This window comes from Panthera leo, chromosome A2 (assembly GCF_018350215.1).
Source record: "Panthera leo isolate Ple1 chromosome A2, P.leo_Ple1_pat1.1, whole genome shotgun sequence".
Lineage (NCBI taxonomy): Eukaryota > Metazoa > Chordata > Mammalia > Carnivora > Felidae > Panthera > Panthera leo.
In genome coordinates, this window is record NC_056680.1 from 134,646,572 (window position 1) to 134,664,054 (window position 17,483).

Here is a 17,483-nt window from a genome sequence, read left to right on the forward strand (position 1 = left end):
TTGTCCTGAAAGGCCTCTTGACTTCTATTCCTCGAAGGAATTGTACGAAGAAACTGTGATCAAGTGCCAGCAGATGTGTAAGTGCCCCCAAAGCTTGGGTCCTGTTCTGTGGTTAGGAGATTTCTGATGTTGGCAGAAGCCTCTCATGCCCATCATACATGTACCCAAGGAATCTGTTTTATTAACCTGCTTGTAGTGATTCTTGGTAAGTGAAAGGCATTACCCTTCTGCCTTCCTGTTCTTCACGGCACACCCCTTGTTTCCATTCTCAAACACAGTGGAGAAAAAAAGCACAGCTTAAAGCTTGGAACTTACTTTTCAAAATAACTAAAATAAATCCTTCACAAACTACGTGTATCAGAGAAGTGGGTGTGTGTGTGTGTGGGGGGGGTACATTTTACCTGAAATAGTTCCACATCTATAGAATAAAACTGGTACTTTTCAGAGACCAGCATGACCCCTGGGCAAGGATGACGTGCAAATTCATGAAGCTTGCATGTTTTTCCCTGAGGTAATCTATGGACTTTGGGTGATCAGGATTCAATATAGGTTCGTTCTTGGTAGAAATGTACCATTCTGGTGAGTGATGTTGATGACGAGGGGAGACGATACATGTATGGGAGCAGGGAGTATTGGCAAATCTGGGTATCTTCCTCTCAATTTTATTGTAATCTAAAACTGCTCTTATAAAAAAATAAAGTCTTTAAAAAGAATATCTTTTGTGATTATTTATGTGAATTTTTTGGCAAAGAGATTTAAATATTAATGATAAAATTAATGGAAGCATCAATAATATGAAAAGCTACACAACTATGATGGCTGTTACCTCATCTTTCTTCCTACTGGTGGTCATCATACGATGGCCTGGCTTTGGTCAAAAGCATGTATTTATTACCAGCCAACAGTCTTCAACATAGTTGGGGTAGAAAATTTCTCTGATTAAATTAGAAATTTCAAATACTAACTCAAATCACTACTGGCAAGCAAGCACAGCTCACTGAATTACCAGAACCGCTCCCACTCTGTATTTCTCCTCACTCTCCTCCCAATCCTGCACCCACAAATGTGTGCACATTCACACACTCTAACACAGCAGACACAGAATTTTGTTCAGGTACTTGGTGGAGAAGGTAGAAGTCTCGCCATGGTCTGGGGTAAGGGGGTGGGCAAAAAACCAGTTCTGATTAATGACACATGTAGGGAAAGCCTTCTGTTTCTGGGGGTTTCAGAAAAAGATCCTTTGCTCCGTGAGAAAGAAACTGAGAAGGCCAAAGCTCTCTTATCTGAAGTAGCATCCAGATTCCTGCCTCTGATTTTGTGTGGTGCCTAAGCCTGGCTGACATCCTGCCATCTTGAAGGGAGGTCAAGAGACTCCCCCAGACCCAGGACCTGACATCACAGAGGTGAACAGAAGTCACCGATACCTGCCACAAGATACCTGGTTATATGAGGGGAAAAAAGCCTCTTTTTGTGAAGTAGATAGCAGCGGGTATTGTGTTATCTGCAGCTTAAAATATTGTGATAGAAGATACGTCTTCCAAATGTGGCCTGTTGGGCTAGATTAAGGGATAAAGTCTTAGTAATCAAGCTCCACCATCAAATCAAAGCTGACACTCATACTGGCTCGATTTAAGTATAGTAATTAAATAGTAATGTCCTAAATTTGGTCGCCACTAGGTTGATTTTGTTATTTGGGGGCTACAGAATATTTTATTCCAAAACAATCACTGAACTAGTTCTACTCACTCTTGAAAATGTGTCTAAAGCTAGAGAATTTTAATTTTTCATGTGACTTTTTTTTATATTTCTTATAGCACGGTATAGCAGTAACATATTGAAACTGGCTTGAGTGGATGGATAATGTTGAAGACTCCAAGGAAGTGGCAGCTATTCTTAAAACCAGTGGTCAATTTTCTAATCTAGCCATCTATAGCATTTAGAACGTGGAGAGACTCCTTGAGAACAGTTAATAACAACAGTAAAACCTATTTGCTTTTTGTTTTCTTTCCTTCTTCTTCTTTTTTTTTTTTTTACTTAACACAGTCCAGAAACTGTTCTGTTTTATGTGTTATCTTATTTAATCCTTGAATATCTGAAACTTTTCCTTGACCAAGGCTGCACAGTCACTTAGTGGTAGAACTCCCGCCCAGGCCCCCAGACGCTAACACCCCTTCTCCAGGAGGCATGCTGCAGCTCAGGTTGTTACCTTATTCACTACTTTCCTCCGTAGGAACCTCTGCAGCAGCCCCTGCATGGGCTCACCGTCCCACCGCAGCTGAACCCAGCGGAAATGCTGCTGTACCAGTAAGTCGGAGCCCTGCAGACAGGCCTTGGCAATGGTTCCCATCAGAAAGCAGTTCTCATGAAAGTAGTAACATTCAGACGTTCCGTTTCCTAAAACAAACCAAAAGCAATGGCCCAACCTCGGTAAGCCATACGATGGGACCATGCAGAGTAAAGTAAGTCTAAGAAAGAACAAGAGGTGTAACTCGAACTCTGAACAAGAGAATGATTAGAATAATCTCACAGAAGCTTGCTTCTTTCTGGGCATGGTCTTGCCATTTATTACCTTTTTGAAAAGTCCAGGGGCTTTCAGTGCTGCGATTTTCCAGAGGTGCCAGAAAGTCCCCTAGTAACTCAGACAATGAAGATTTTTCCAAATTCTCTAAGATGATGATGATTTTCTTGTTAACAGGAGACTGTTTCACTGGGATCAGACAAGCTGTGGTCAGAAACAAAATTTAGTGATTAAAGTTTTTACAAAAACCTGTATGAACTGTGTTAAAAATGAAAGTCTGGGGTGTCTGGGTGGCTCAGCAGGTTAAGCATCTGGCTTCAACTCAGATCATCATCTCACGGTTCTTGAGTTCGAGCCCCGCATCGGGCTCTGGGCTGACACTCAGAGACTCGATCCTGCTTGGGATTCTGTGTCTCCCTCTCTCTCTCTCTGCCCCTCCCCCACTCGGGCTCTGCCTCTCTCACTCACTCACTCACTCAAAAATAAATTTTAAGAAAAAATTTTTAAAAATGAAAGTCTGGGGGGCGCCTGGGGAGCTCAGTCTGTTAAACATCCAACTCTTGGTTTCGGCTCAGGTCATGATCTCACTGCCCTGAGACTAAGCCCCACATTAGGCTCAGCACTGAGCATGAAGCCTACTTGTGATTCCCTCTGTCTCCCTCTCTCTCTCTCTGTCCCTCCCCTGTTCATGCTCACTTTCTTTCTCTCTCTCTCTCAAAATAAATAAACTTAAAAAAATAAAGTCTGAAAAGATGGACTAGTGGTTACCTATAGAAGGAAAAACTTGTGAACAGGAATGGGGCACACAGTCACTTTCTGGAAGCTGGGAATAATCTATTTCTTGGCCTGGTCAGTGGCTAAATGGTTATTTTATTTAAAATTATTCATTAGGGGTCCTGGGGTGGCTCAGTCAGTTAAGTTTCTGACTCTTGGTTTCAGCGCAGGTCATGATCTCACGGCTCGTGGGTTCGAGCCCTGCATCAGGCTTTGCACTGACGACACGGATCCTGCTTGGGATTCTCTCTCTCCTTCTCTCTCTCTGCCCCTTCCCTACTTGTGCTGTCTCTGTCTCTCTCAAAATAAATAAACTTTAAAAAATATTCACTTATCTATAAATATAAATACATAAGTATGTATTTTATGGATATATATTTCATAATACAGAAAGTCAGAAGCCCTTAAATGACCTTTTAAATTACACATATGAGGAATATTCATCAAATTATGGAGACAGGACCTCAAAGGTAAGCAGATGAATTCTCTCTCATTTTACAGACCTCAGAGAGGTTCAAGTGGTTTGACTGGGGTTTCAGCCAACAGTTGTAAAGAAGGACTAGGGCTCCTGAATCTAATCTCAGTGGACCTCCTACTAAGATGGGGGGACTAAACTGTATACTGACCCAAAATGAAAGCTGGAAAGTAAATGGAAGATTACAATTATATGTAGGAAACGAGTACGTCTGTAGACAGAATGTACTTGACATATGCCTAGAACCTAAGCACTCAAATGTTAATACTGTATTTACAATGTATACACTACTTCTGATACACCAGTGAATTAACTGAAATTAAGATCACTTTTTAATTTTTAAGATTCTAAGATGCCTCAGTCTTAGCCAAATTAACCTTGAGAAAAAGAGATCACTTTAAAATACTTGAGAGTAATTTTACCAAGTATCCCACTTTTCACAAATACTCATAATGGGTTATACTCGATTCCTCCTTGTTACTACAGACACAATGCATTTTCACTTTCAAGAGAACTCCTAGAACATTGTAAATGAATCTCTTCTGAGACTGAAATAGCTCTTCTGCATGCTATGAAGCTTTAAAACTAGAAAACTAGAAACAGTAACAGCCACCTCTCAATTTAGTTGCTTTGTGGGGGCTGTTAACACCAGTGTCTGATGTGTGTGTGTGTGTCTGATCCTCTTCAACACAGCTATTTAGTAAAAAAGTGCTAAAAATCTGTGCTTCCCAGCATTCAAATGTCCTTTAGAAATATATTCACTGTGCAAATGTGATCTATCTATAGTTCATTAAAACAACAGTGATAAATAAACCTCTTCTACCTAGTGATAAAGAACAAAGTTGAATGGTAGGTTTACCTCCTTTCCACCAAGGACTGAAGACCTCCAGCTTTTCCTTGATCTATACTGAATGTACAGCTACCTCCAGTGGCTCTGAAGCTGGCATCCAGTCAAAATCTATCTGTAGCAACATGTACCTGCATTTTAACAGATGCTCATCCACTGCCCCCACTGCCCCCACTGCTGTATCTCTCTTGCTAAGTGCTATGGCATACCAGAGGTGACTGATTCTAACCGGGGGATGTGGCACTTTAAAATGCAACCATTACAAGGAATAGCATCTTAATAGCTTAGGAGACGGGTAAGCTTACTAGTTGTAAGAAATGACACTGGCACAGAAGGAGGCAGGGCAGGGCTCAGTCCTAGAAGGGACTAAGGCATCAAGTCAACGTGAGAACAGCTGCAAGAGGGCATCATGGTGAACTCGAGGCTGATACGTACCTCCTACCATGATGGGCTGGGACTGGGGGGTGGAGTCATATCTATGGAATGGGATCAGGTAGCCGCAGCTGTGGACAGCAGCAGTGTGGCAGACTGGGCTGCCGGGAAACATCCCCTGGGACCCATCCCCAGATGTTCTGACTTATATGGTCTGGGCTGGGCCATCAGTATTTTGTGTGCGGCCTGGGGTGAGATTTGATGATATGAAGCCTCAGAACCCGGCCACAAATGACAAGTGGAAGACCTAGAATGTCGTGTTGGGAGGGAGAAGCCACCAGCTCTGGGAAGCCATGGAAGTGTCTAAGGAGGGGGATAAACAGGACTTGATTTGTGCTTTGAAATCTCACTCCGGTGCAAAGAACACCTGGAGAGGAAAGAAACAGAAAAACACACAGGCTCTGATTGATGAAGTAATGGAGCCTCAACCAGGGCATTGGACTGAGCATTTGTTCAGGGCCGAGGCACTGAACAAAACGGTGTTTGAGATGGAGTCAGTAAGACCCAGGGGCTGACTGTCTTGAGAGAAGGGCAGGACCCTGCTGAAGTCCCAGCAGAGAAGAGGTTGTACAGATCATGGAGGCAGAGAGCACATGAGTCAAGAGCATACTTGGGGTGTGGGTGGGGGTGATGTTTCAGGCCTGACGTATCTGATGAGTTAGGCATCCTTTCAGAGATGTCTAGCAGGTGGTGGGACACGAGCATGAGAGCAACCAGGGAGAATTCAGGCTGGAGAAAAAAGCAAATGAGTTTATAGGAGTGCTGGAGGTCTTTGGAGAGAGGCTTAACATTCTAAGCGAGGGCTGTATTGCTCGTCAATTAATCGCACATTAAATGGACAGCTTGTGCCCTAGACAAAAAGAGGGTAGGCTGCTGTTCACAGCAGTTCAGCTGGGTTGTACCTCATCTTTGTTTATCCTGGTGTCCCGTGAGGTACTGACCAAGGGTCAAATAGACTGGGTTTCTTTGGTGGAAAGCTCTGTCTTCAACACTGCCAGTCTCATTACCTCATTTTTTCAGTAACACCTACTTCTCTAACTACTTAAGTTCAACATCCTTAAATAAGTTGGTCCAAAGGTAAATTTTATTTGCGAAATAGTACGTGTCTATTTCAGGTCATTTGACAGAGTTTCGGGCCTAATGTATTAACCAACCCCAGGGGCAGGAAGTTTCCAGTTTGAAGGATTAACCAGCCTCTGATCAGGGTCTACAGAGATGAAAAGAAGCCACCCACCCCATATTATAGCTGGAGATTTCTTTTAACCTGTTGCCGGAAAGCCAGCCATTCAGATTCCCTTGCCTTATGCTACTTCAAAGTTCTATTTCTGAAATGAATCTATTCCTTTTGTGCTTTTTTCCTTCCAACTTTACAGGCTGTGTCAGCCCTAATCCTCTCCTGCAGGTTGGCATCTCAATCAGACACCCCCCATAGCCACAGGGCTCAGGGCTAAGTCCAGGTTTGTATGCCCTTGCATTAAAAGTTCTGGAGACTTAGTTCTAGAGCAATACTTGTTGGCTTAAAAACAATTAACCTATCACATTTATAGTTAAATCCAAGCTCTAAAGTGCATCTCAAGTGACCACAAGTCCATAATCTCCCCCTCGGGATGGAGAACAGCCCATCTTTCACAGTCCACTTAAGAGAAGGCTCTGCAGGAGTGATGCTCTGAGTCCAGATGAGAAGCAAGGGGCAAACCTTCAAAAAGCCTCAAGTAACACAGCGTCCAAGGACGTAAACTCAGTTATGTGGACTCCAGTGACCATATTCTCCCACTAGGACTACGGTAATTCTATCTTCATTACTTCTGAAAAGGAAAGTTCTCTCAAGAATTCTAAGTGTTACTTTAAAACACTAGTCTAGTGTTCAAAACATTTTTTTCTTACTTTTTAAAATCTTATGTGACAGGAAGTTGTATCTGTCTTACTGATCTAACTACATACCTTACACTGTGGCAAAATGACCCAATTCTAATACACATTCACACCCTTTTTACCAAATAACTGAGCTATGTGCCACGACTGTCTCCCGTGAAAGGCAATATGAAAAGGAAGAGGTTATTTTAAAATAAACACAATATAACCATTGGTGGCAACTGTGTGAGGTCTTTTTTTAAAATGTGTTCTTCTGTTCTACCTTCTTCTTTTCATGGGAACCATTTTAATCTCCATATAAGTTTTAGCTTCTTAAAGCTAATTATTTAACATACGTTTGCTACTCTTCCTTCTTGTATCTTTTGCTCATACATTTCTTTTACTCATTCTCTGTGACTCTCTTTGCTGGCTTGCTCCTGCAGTTGTAGAGGAGCAAATGAGGTAATATATGTGCTGTGTATAATGGAAGATTAAAGTTCAACGTGCTGGCCCAGCCTCATCCAAGTAGTTTAAATCTCTTCCTGTAGAGAAGATAAGGTTAAACGACAGGAATAAACATATTCTTTGCAAATCAGTATAGCCCTTACTTGCAGTCATATAATTTGATCAGTTTAATTTCTTGGTGAAAAAGAAAGAATAACTGACAGATAATTCCTATCCCCTCATTATTCTAAAAGCTGCAGCTGAACAGCCTAGGAATCCCTTCTTCCCTCATCCAGACCTCTGCCTTCTCTACTCTCTGCCTTTTCCCATCACCTCTTGACCAAAAGGACATTCCCTGTTATGTGCTTTCTGCACTACAAAAGAGGTGACACCACACCCAGCCGACGGCTCCTTCCCTTTGGCTCCTGTTAGACTCCCTTGCCCTGCTCAAAAGCCCCGAACGTTTCCCCATCCACTCTACTCAAAGTGCACTTTCTCTGTGACCTCTCCATTGGTCACCAGTCAACAGCAGTGGTTCCTGGGGAGAAAACGATGGGCACAGTGGACTGAGTTCTTAGGAGATAAAGGTGGACAGCAGCAAGGAAGATCAGAGGCCACACCCCAATGTTTTTGACACACATTCAGAGAAGGGCAGTGTTTACCCTGCAGTCGATGGGGTCTAACAGCAGGGCGATGACAAGAGTAGCTTGGCCTGTGGAGTGAACCCTCTGGGAGCTGCAGAGGCTTGTGAGGGAGTGACCAGCAGAAATAAGAAGGGTTAGTGATGGGCCTCCACAGTCCCTTGAGCAAGAAATGACAGGTGGAGGGAAGAGAGCGGGAGGTGGAGATGAGACACAGAACCAGATTCAGCTGACTGGGCACGGAGGCATGTGTGATAATGCTCCAGTGCTTAACCTGGACAACTGCATTCAAGGTCTTAGCAGATGAACCTGTATTTGTGTCTTTGTTATTAAAAAGAGAAAAAAAAGATAGTTGATAATTACAAATTGCTAAGCCACATAAAGAATAAACTCCTGTCCTATTTAAAGATGATACACCATTTCCTACACAAACGGATAGCTAAAATGGGGATTTTTTTTGCCTCAGTTAGCTGTCCAAAAACTTCATTTTGAAACTCCAGTTCACTCTATCTTTATGCCCTATCATCACCTGCTCCGTTATCAACTTCTGCACTCTTTCACCTAACTCTTTCTAAATCTACTGTAAGCAGCTTGCACTTGCTGGTACCTGAAGATGACATATGACTAGCATTCCCCTGGTCTTTGCCCATGCTATTTCCTCTATCAGATTCACCCACTCATCAGCAAGTATTCGTTAGCCATCAGTGTACAAGGTGGAATAGAAGAACTGGGTATAGTACTAGCCTTCACAATATGCGTGAATGGACCACGGCAAGAGTTCAAATAATACCCCCCAATGCTTTGACCTGCAGTTAGGTGGGACACAGGTATAAACCAAATCTAATGATGTTAATTAGAGGGAGAAGTATCTGGAGGGATCAGAGAAGCTTTCATTTGAAGTGTCCTTAGAGCATTTTAATAGGGGCTTTTTCTATGGTTTCTGGAAGGGCAAAAGCCATGTCTGTTTTAATCAGTACTGCACAATAACACTGTGCATAGCACCTGCAATGTGGTAGTCACAGTGTGCGTTTTGGGCAGAGGCGGGGGGTTGTGTGTTTATCATTCAGATGAAAGCTACAGCATGAACTAAGACACAGAGAGTAGAAAAGCAAAGGACACTTTGTAAAAAAAGAAACAGCATATTCTATTGGAGCACTGACGCTATTTTAAAAGGGTCAGATATCCTAAAAGAGACATACAAATGGCCCACAAGTCCATGAAAAGATGTATTATATCACTAATGATCAGGGAAATGCAAAACCAAACCACGATGAGACATCACCTCACACCAGTCAAAATGGATGTCATCAGAAAGACAGTAGATAACAAGTTTTGGCAAGAACGTGGAGGAAAGGGAACCTCTGGAGCACTGGTAGCAGGGATGTAAACTGGTGCAACCATTATGTTAAACACCATGGAGGTGCCTCAAAAAATGCAAAATACCACGCTGTCCAGCAATCCCACCTCTGGGTATATATACCCAGAGGAAATGAAATCAGGATCTCGGAGAGTTATCTGCACCCCCATGTTCATTGCATCATTATTCACAATAGCCAAGATATGAAAAGAACCTAAGTGCCAACAGATGAACAGATAAAGAAAATGTGGTATATCCATACGGCGGAATATTACTCAATGAGAAAGAAAATCTTGCCGTTTTGAACAACATGGTGACCTTGAGGGTATTATGCTAACAGAGTTAGAGAAAGACAAGTACTGTATGATATCACTTACGTGGGGAATCTAAAAAAGCCAAACTTATGCAGAGTGAAATGGTGGTTGGCAAGGGCCTGGGGTGAGGGTGAGGGAACTAGAGAGAGATCAAAGGATATAAAATTTCAGTTAGAAAATGAGTACTTCTGGAGATCTAATGTACTGCATGGTGACTATAATTAACAATATTGTATCACATACTTGAAAGTTATTAAGAAAGTCCTCTTACCACACACAAAAAAATTGTAATTATGTGAGGTAACAGAGGTATAGCTAACGTTACAGTAATTATTTCCCAAAATCTAAGTGTATCAAGTCAACACCTTAAACTTACACAATGCTATATATCTCGATTATATCTCAATTTATAAAACAAAAAAGAAGGGTCAGATAAGCCAGTCAGGTGAATCAATGTCTATGAATGGAAGGCCTTGAATGCCATTACCTTAGTTCAGTGGGCGCTGGAGGGATGTGCGGGGCAGGGATCAAAGACAGCTTAACCAAAGGTATGACTGCCTGTGAAGGAAGTTCGAGGAGGAGAAGCTGTAGACAGAGCAGCCACTTACAGGAAAGTAGAGGAAATACAGGAAAAGGGGGCAAATGGTAGGATGGTGCCAAAGGGATGGGTGAAAAGTTATGCCAGGACCCCCCTGGCAGGACATGACCTGGGACAAGGATGAGGAGTCTATGAATGAGAGGACCTGGGAGTTCCACACGGTCCTCATGTTGCTTTGAAAATTGAAATAATCGACAACATTAAAAGAAGAAAATCCTACATTTTCACTAAAAATGGATCTCTTAAGAGTCACAAGACCATATGACACTGGATCTGCACTGCAGAAAGCAACTAGCTGCTGCAGCTGAGAGCCGCTGCCTTCCTGTAGATGGAGACATGCCTCCCCGCCCCCCGCAGCCCCAGCCAACGTGCTTCACCCTTGAATGTGGCCTCTTGGCGCCTGTGGACATTCAGGTTGTCAAGCCAAGACCGGATTTCAAGTGGGAGGGGCGGAGAGACCGGGAATTAGGAAGAGGAGGTCCTAAGATGCTGCCCCACCCACATAGGTTTAGAAATGGTGTGCTCATCACCTCTGCCATCCTTTATGACCCGATTCACTGCTCTCCACTTTTTTTTTTTTTTTTTTTTTTTAGCTCTCTAAGCTTAGAGCAGAGAGAATTCAGTCTGTACTTGCTATCTGCCCTGACAGAGTGAGAACAAAATATTTTAGCTTCTTACTTTGAGATGAAACAAGACTGAAAATTGGAAAAAATGTAGTGGGCTTTTGTTATAGGACTAAGTGGGGGAAATAGAAATTTTGGCACAGGAGAGTTTGTAAGGAGCAGTGGCTGGCAGTGATTAAGGGCAGGCTCAGTAACGGTTTCAGTCCTGCTTGCCTGTGTCCTAGCTGTGGCTTGTTCGGGCAAGGTAGTCAAACCTCCTGTTTCAAATGTTTTCATGTTTTTAAATCAGGGTATTTAGAATAGGGTCGACCAGAGTCAGAGCTTAATAAAAGCTAGTGATTATTAGTAACAGCAGCGGAGAAAACAGCTTTCTGCAGCCAATTTTCACTAGTTTCTGATCAAAGACTGACCTCATGCGCTATAGTAGTAACATTCAGATTATAGTGGGATTTTCCTGTCCTTAAAATGCGCTTCTAGGTCTGTGGGATCTCAGTTCTTCCCCAAACCTGCCTCTTAACTTTATTTCTTGACTTAAAAGCTGCTGTTATTTCCTTCTTCCTAAGGTTGACCTAGTCCTTGATCACTGCTCCAAAGGTGAGACAGACACACTTAAAAGATTTGAATTTGCATTTCAACTCATCCACCACTGATCTTGCAACTGTCTCCCCTCCCCCCCACCCCACCCCCACCAAGTCCCTGCACCCTCTCCCCAGGGGTCTCTGTGGCTTTGAGCCTTTGAAGACTGGAGTCTGGTCCATTTCAGTCTCATGTCAGAGTTGCTAGCCATGCTGTGCTCTGCAGGGTATGCTAACGCCACCTGTGATCAAGCTTTGTGTGTTACACTCTGGAGCCTGAGACAGAAAGTTCATGAAAAAGTTATATTAATAAACATGTTTAATCCTGGTTCTGCCACTCTGTACTTGTGGCAAGATACCAAACCTCTTCCGTGCCAGTTTCTTCATGTTTGAAACAGATTAAGTTACTTACTGGCACAGGGCTGTTGTAGAGACTAAATGAATTAATTACTGTGTGTAATATGTTTAGCAAAATGCCAGTCAATGACATGCCGAGGGTTAGGTGGAGAAAGCAGTTTACCTCAGGTGCTTCAATACGGGTGCTTTGGTTGTAGAGAACTTATGAATAATACTAAAAATCTATCTACTTTTTATCATCACCATACAATTCTAAACAGCATCAGTGGCACAATACTTAGTCCTGCTAGGATGGACGGCTCCCAACACCTCCTCCCTTAGTATACCTCTGGTGCCAGTTACATAGAATGCTCACAACGGATAATGATTTACAAACAAAAGATGGGGGGGGCGCGGAGAAGAAAATGTGGGATAAGTAATCAATGCAATGCCAGATGCACAAAAATAAATTCTTTTGCAAGTGTTCCTTTTCATCCCATAGCTGTTGGATAATCGAGAAGTCAACTTAAATTTACCCCCAAGAAAGAAAGCTTATTTCCTTTTAACAGCATCACTGAAGATCATGCCCTTCGGTTACCACAACTCAGTCTGCTGGAAGGGTCTTACCACTATTGATGAACAGGTCTATTAGCTGTTCCTTGGAGAAACCAGCATCCACTTCGGCTCTCACTATTTCACAGGTGAATCCTGCAGCCATTTGTCTGTGCTGTGAGAAGAAACAAGCAATTAGTTCCTGCTTTCAAGGAAAAGGGGGGGGATAGGTGTAATGGGTACTTACCTTCATGCAGAGTGCAAGCTGATGTGCTATGTAGTCTTGCAAACTTCCTTCGGGGCCGTGGAAGATGACATTATGGTACTGCTCGACCTATTAACAAACCAAGAAGAAATCTTCAGTGAAAATGCTAAGAAGAGGAAAAAAAAAAAAAAAAGTGGTACCCAAGCAGGAAATTTTCTGATTGTCCTCAGCTTTTGAAAATATTAAAAATATTTTCAGGATTAACTGTATGCACTGGGCACTTGAAGTCTTTCACTTTAATTAAGTGAAATACTGGCAAATTTAGTATTTACTTACTACACTGAGTAAAAGAGCTGACACTTTATTAAAAAGCATACTCTTTTTTCCCTATAATTTTTATTGTTTAATGTTTATGTATTTTTGAGAGAGAGACAGAGTGTGAGCAGAGAAAGGGCACAGAAAGAGGGAGACACAGAATCTGAAGCAGGCTCCAGGCTCTGAGCTGTCATCAAAGAGCCTGACGTGGGGCTCAAACTCACGAACTGCGAGATCATAACCTGAGCTGAAGCCGGAAGCTTAACGGGCTGAGCCACCCAGGCTCCCCTCTTCCCTGTAATTTCTACAATGAGGTTCAGTAGGTAAGCTAGGAACACAGTGCCTAGTGTATTTTGTCCCTTGCAAATGTTTCGTAATGTTTCATTATTATCTCTTACACATGCTCCTTAGTTTGAATTTTCCCAGTGCTTATTTTACTTTTTAGGGGTATGTAAAACAGCAACAAATTCCACTAAAGAAATTCTGGAAAATACAAAGAAGCATAAAGCAGCAGACTACAAACCACTGATAGTGTGAGCACTGAAAAGCAACCACTCTAAGTTATGTTTCTTTGCATAGTTGATATGTGTATGCATATTTGTGTATTTTTTAAGAGGAACGTAGAAGTGTAATCTTTTTATGGCTGTCATACTTAGGAGACTCTCTTTGTGCTGGCATCTTACATAAAAGACATCTTCATGACTCTAAGATTATTAGATCAACTCCTGATCTAGATTTTTCCATTCTGGAACTCGGGTGTTTCAAAGAAACCTGGGTAGAGATTGACCACTTTTACTCTGTAAAAAAGAAAATCTCTTGCCTGGATGCCTATAGGATTTTTTTAAAGCTTTTTCCTCACATGTGAGGATACCTTGCCTGAGAACATGTGGGGATGTAGCACACACTGGGATGGAAAGCCAGTGGCCATTTACACGGGACAAGGGCAGTGACGTCTGGAGTGAGATGTGGAGAGGAGTCATCCCTTCCACCTCGGTCACCCCTAGGACTGAGCTCTCACTCCCCTAGTCTCCATTTGGGAGCAGCTTTCTTCTTGGAAAGATCTCACAGAAAAGGATCTGTATAGGTGAAGTGGCAAACCTAATGAATATGGTTGATGTAGCTCATGTGTCAAGACTGAGTCACCCAGACTTGGAGAAATGTTAAACCTGAAACGGTCTGTTCATGGTTGCCTTATTGTGCTCTGATAAGTTTGTCCTTTTAAAGACACAGGGGAAGGCCATATCTTTGAGGGTGGCTAGGGTAGGCCTGGTAAAACAAAATATGCCACTGGTCCATCACTACAAGAAAGAGGCAGACTTGGGGATATGAAAGGAAGGCTTGAGGGAAAGCTGTTAGCATGGAAGGAAGAAGGACTCCTTCCTTGCCTGGGGCCTTTAGGATTTGCGCTTTTGGCCTCCAAAGAGACCAAACCATGCTTGGAGTAACTCTTGGAAAGTGGAGGAAAACGGGGCTTGACCACTGGGTGTCAGACCATGAGCTTAGAAAGGAATGTGGTCCTTTAAGGGGACCACTAATGAGGGACTAGGGACTGGGTTTTAGGCTCTGAAAGACAACATGTTTGGTAGCCACCAGTGATTTTCTCTGAATCCAGATATTATTCCTCTATTGCTAAGCCTTCAATAAAAAAAGGAAGCAGCTGGATGCACACTGGGGCTAGGGCAGCATCATGGAGAATGATATACTTGAGAGAAACAGGACAATGGCTACAGTTGCCCAAGGAACACCAGCATCCGGAAGCCACAGCATGAACACAGCCGTAGCTGGCCAGGGCTGTTCTCTATGGTGCTGGGGGTCTGTGACACGAACAATAGTAGAAGGGCCAGCAAGGACCAAGACCGGGACAGGGACTCCCCCAGAGACATAAGAGAATATCCTAGAAAATTCAAATAAGATTCTGCTTCTAGGCAGTGAGGGTATGGATACTCATTAAGGAATTATTGTTAAAGAATAATCTGTTCTCATTTGTACCTAAGAGATGGGGAAGTGGGATGTACTTAAAATTTCAAAAAGTTACCCAGATTTGTCTGGTTGTGACCTCTTTTCCATCCATCTTAAATGGAACATGGTAAGTTCTTCCAATATACATAGTCAGACCTATTTTTGGCTTAGAAGATTTTTCTTCCATTATGTTTCTGGTAATTTCTCCTCTTCTAATTCTCTTTTATTTGGAAGGAAAACTAATAATGCTTAAGCTCCCTCTCTGTCCTCTGCAAGTGCATCTGTCCCCCTAGCTCATCATTATCCTAACTCTTGTCTTTTGCTTCTACTTTGGGGAGAGCTCCTCAAGTTAGTCTTCACGACACTGAAAAGAATGTTCACCGTCTCCCTCCCGCTCTGAACCGTCTCAGGTACAAGTTTAATGATGCTACTGCACTTTTAGTTGCTCTCAGAGTTCCTTACCTCACCCAGGTCCTTGCCAACGCTTTTGCTTTTAATCTTAGCCTTCTCTCTACCCTGGCTTTCTTGCCCTGCTTTCAGTCGATCTTTTACTCTCCAGAGAATGATAATCTTCTCAATTTTTCATTTTTTCTCATAATTTCTAAGGTGTGTCATTTTGAGTTCTCACAATAACTCTGTTCTGTTCTGCAGGGTTCTTCCCCAGGTAAAATGTTAGCTTGTTATTAGTACTTTTTTTCGTTCTGTGAAACCACAGGAAGAATCTGCAGTAAAGCAGGATGTGTGGACCATCACTGGCTTCACTTGCTTTCGACTTAATTGTTCAGCTGACTCCCGTCTTAGGTCATCCGCTGGACGGTGGGCTGCTGCCTCTGCTTGTGGCTTTGGGATCCGGCAATAGCTGCAGAGGGCTGGACCTGGGCTGTCCACCAGGGCAGACAAATGTGTGAACTAAAGGAAGCAGGACGCTCCAACATCCATCCTGCTGAGGGTGCTTATATAATATGCTCCCCAGATAAAGCAGCCTCACCAACGCCCGCCCACCAACTTCCTGCTCAGGTATTTCTAGCTTTAATCTCTGAATGGATGTGGAAGGACGCATCTTGATAGGAGGTGGAGGAGGATGGCACTACCAAAAGCAGAGACTGCGGTAAGGACATACACCCAATTTCCTAACTGGTATCAAGTTTGCTTTTTTGAATCATTAGTAAGATGGTCATAGGAAATAATGAAGTGTTTTCCTACCTCATTTCAGGTAGGCCTCAAATCAGTGGGTTTAACACTCTCTTATCCCTAAAGGTACGGGAAAATTCTTCCAGATTCTTGCCCAAGGGAGACCTCAGTTCTATTTTCCTCTGTTTTTGTGAAGTTTTATCACTTTTCATAAGCACTTTAGTGGGAAATTGTGTTGGGTACCACAAGACAGGTCCAATTTTAAACCCGAAGTCTTTCACTCTCCAAATTAATCCCAAACTGCCATGCTACTTCTCGGGTAGAACTTCTTTCACAAGGAATGGATTGTTTCATACCAGTGAAACAGGATACAGATTTTCAAGATTTACTGAGTATTCTACCCCTGAGATTTTCAACAAGGATTGCTATTTAATCTTGTCTCACTTCTGAAAACAAGAGTGCTCTATTCATTACAGCCATCTGTCAAACTGCCTACACTGTCTTAAGATTGATTTCGAAATCACCTAACAGCAAGAAACCCGATTTCATAGATACGCTGTCTTCAATTTCAACAACTCATTTGTTCTCGGATTGTAGGTTCTTATAAAATACAGACAGGAAATATTCTGTTTAAAATTTTCATTGAAAAGGCCATTCACTAGCAGCAAGCATTCTGTCTTCACATAGTCTAATATGCTTTCTGGAATAAGGTAAAATAGAAATAAATAAATGCAAAAACAAATGTACAGACTTCCAGATCATTCATACATTCTTTTGTTTGTTTAAAGTTTATTAGATTTTATTTTGAGAGACAGAGCACAAGTAGGGGAGGAGCAGAGAGACAGGGGGAGAGAGAATTCCAGGCAGGCTCTGCAGTGTCAGTGCAAAGCCTGACTTGGGGGCTTGGAATTATGAACTCTGATATCATGACCTGAGCTGAAGTCAGCCACTTACCCAACTGAGCCATCCAGGCGCCCCTCATTCATACGTTCTGTGCATGCATTCCACAGGTTTTTCCTCATTTCAGATATTACCAATTTTTTTGTTAATGGTATTTGTTCTATCTCATTAAAGGATGTGCTGGTTACCATTTCAGATCTGAACAACAAAAAATTACCAGGAGCCTGTTGCTGTACTGCAAACATGTGAAGCTATGCCAAGAAAACACATTTATCTGCTCTAGCTAAAAATGACATTTCTCCCAACAGCAGGATCTGAGGTGTTATCAATACACATGCTTCATGCCTCCAGCAGAGGGCTCTACAGATAGATAAGTAGACAGGCAGGCAGACAAGACAGTGGGGGGAGGAAGGTAAACATTTTAATTGTTTCGATAGGATATCTCTATCCTCTTTGAGAAAAATCAAACTTCTTAAAGGTGAATTAGAGTCCCCAGAATTACCCCTAAGTGTGTGTTGACAGTGGAATATTTTTGCTTATTAGTAAAGGGACACTGGCCTTTATCACAATTGGTACCAATCCCCTTTATTCTTGTGTCTTCACAGCTTATTCAGGAAGCTCTTATCACATGTCAAT

General features: G+C 42.5%; 1 protein-coding gene and 1 pseudogene across 9 annotated transcripts in view; one reads left to right on the plus strand and one right to left on the minus strand.

Annotated features, from left to right (window-relative positions):
- The window catches only part of CTTNBP2 (cortactin binding protein 2), a 169,958-nt gene that overhangs the window by 15,070 nt on the left and 137,405 nt on the right, over positions 1-17,483 (minus strand). For all 9 annotated transcript variants that reach the window (XM_042922917.1, XM_042922963.1, XM_042922912.1 and 6 more), the window contains 4 exons: positions 12,585-12,671; positions 12,413-12,512; positions 2,570-2,722; positions 2,207-2,394 (listed from right to left, as the gene is read on the minus strand). In XM_042922917.1, the coding sequence (XP_042778851.1) occupies positions 2,207-2,394; positions 2,570-2,722; positions 12,413-12,512; positions 12,585-12,671 (528 nt within the window). The remainder of the gene's footprint in view (positions 1-2,206; positions 2,395-2,569; positions 2,723-12,412; positions 12,513-12,584; positions 12,672-17,483) is intronic.
- LOC122214672 lies at positions 405-505 on the plus strand (annotated as a pseudogene).